Source organism: Protobothrops mucrosquamatus, unplaced genomic scaffold (genome assembly GCF_001527695.2).
Source record: "Protobothrops mucrosquamatus isolate PMUCROS unplaced genomic scaffold, P.Mucros_1.0 scaffold7, whole genome shotgun sequence".
NCBI classification, from domain to species: Eukaryota; Metazoa; Chordata; class Lepidosauria; order Squamata; family Viperidae; genus Protobothrops; species Protobothrops mucrosquamatus.
Window position 1 is genome coordinate 440,369 of NW_015386394.1, and position 1,811 is coordinate 442,179.

Below are 1,811 nucleotides of genomic sequence, written 5' to 3' on the forward strand. Positions count from 1 at the left end.
GTTTTCCAGCTGCATGCATTTGTGCAAATAGGAAAAACATAGACTTATAAAAAGGAGTGTATAAATGTGAATATCTATATAATCATAAGAAGAAACAGAGTTTTAATTATCATATTCAATATTTTTATCTAGAAAAGCATTTGCAAAATAAAAAATACTGATTATTTAGCTACAAATTATGATATTTGAATAAAATAATCCTTAATTCTGAGGTTCTTCAAGATTCTTTGTCTTTGAAATAAAAAGAATATCAACATTCAGATCCAGGATGTAGAGTTGTTAAGGATTTGCTACAGCTTTCAACATTTGGTGGATTTTTTCAGTATTTTTTCTCACATTTGTTTTTGCTGCTTTTAGAAGATTTTTAATGTCTTGTTCTGAATAAGATAGCTTGGAGGTTTTATAGGTTTTGCGCCAGTCAGATATTTTACCTTGGAAAACAAAAAGGATGAAATTCAATAAGCAAGCAAACATTTCCTATAATAACATGCTTTCAGCTTAGAAATAAATCTATACCTATCTTTTGTTTGGTACCCTTCAACATAAATTCAATAAAATATAAAAGGAGATAAAAATCCTTTGAAACAATTAGGGCTTCTTTAAGGACTTAGGAAGAGGCATTCTATAAGCGTTAGAAAACAACCTTTGGAAAAATTTCCATAGCAAAATAACATAATATTAATTATATAAAATAGCAACATTTTTATCACCAAACAGGGTAATTAAAGGTACATCCATAATCCAATCCAATCCAACCTGTCAATCCAGTTTGGGGAATTTATCTGAATGGTAAATTACTGCTAAACATCATAAAAAGGTATTAATTTTAATCTTTTTGCTCAGAGAACATCAAACTGATCGTGTCAAACTGATCCTGGAATATAGGAAATAAATAGTTACAAAGTGTGCTCCTTATTTTGTCTAGGGGGGCCTAAAGGAGGCGGTGGTGAGGCCCCTCCTTAAGAAGCCCTCCCTGGATCCAGATGTATTGGCTAACTATCGCCCAGTCTCCAACCTGCGCTTTGTGGCGAAGGTTGTTGAGAGTGTGGTTGCACAGCAGTTTCCTCGGCACCTGGAGGAAACAGTCTATCTAGACCCTCTCCAGTCGGGCTTCAGGCCGGGATATAGCACGGAAACGGCATTGGTCACGTTGGTGAATGATCTCTGGAGGGCCCGGGACAGGGGTTATTCCTCTGTCCTAGTTCTTTTGGACCTCTCAGCGGATTTTGATACTGTGGACCACAGCATCATGCTGCGGCGTTTGGGTGGGTTGGGAGTGGGAGGCACTGTGATGCGGTGGTTCTCCTCCTTCCTAACCGACCGTACACAGTCTGTATTGGCAGGGGGACAGAGGTCAACCCCAAGGCCCCTAACTTGTGGGGTCCCACAGGGGTCGGTCCTCTCTCTGCTTCTATTCAATATTTATGTGAAGCCGCTGGGGGAGATCATTCGTGGCTTTGGGGTGGATTTCCATCAGTACGCTGATGATACTCAGTTGTACATATCCACCCCGGGCCACCCCAATGATGCCCTTGACGTGATGACCCGGTGTCTGGAGGCCGTGAGGGTCTGGATGGGGAGGAACTGACTCAGGCTCAACCCGTCCAAGACTGAGTGGCTGTGGTTACCGGCGCCTCGGCATAGTCAGCTGATTCCATCGCTGACTATAGGGGGCGAAACTCTGGCTCCCTCGGATCGGGTACGCAACTTGGGTGTCCTCCTGGATCCACGGCTGACACTGGATGACCAGTTGGCGGCCGTGACCAGGGGGGCGTTTTATCAGGTTCGCCTGATTCACCAGTTGCGACCTT

At 42.6% G+C, this 1,811-nt stretch overlaps 1 protein-coding gene across 1 annotated transcript in view; it reads right to left on the reverse strand.

Moving 5' to 3' along the window:
• Window positions 1–279: 279 nt before the first annotated feature.
• The window catches only part of LOC114922215 (cytosolic phospholipase A2 gamma-like), a 24,161-nt gene continuing 22,629 nt past the window's right edge, over window positions 280–1,811 (reverse strand). Inside the window, exon 14 of the mRNA XM_029282997.1 lies at window positions 280–431. Coding sequence (XP_029138830.1) covers window positions 280–431 — 152 coding nt within the window. The remainder of the gene's footprint in view (window positions 432–1,811) is intronic.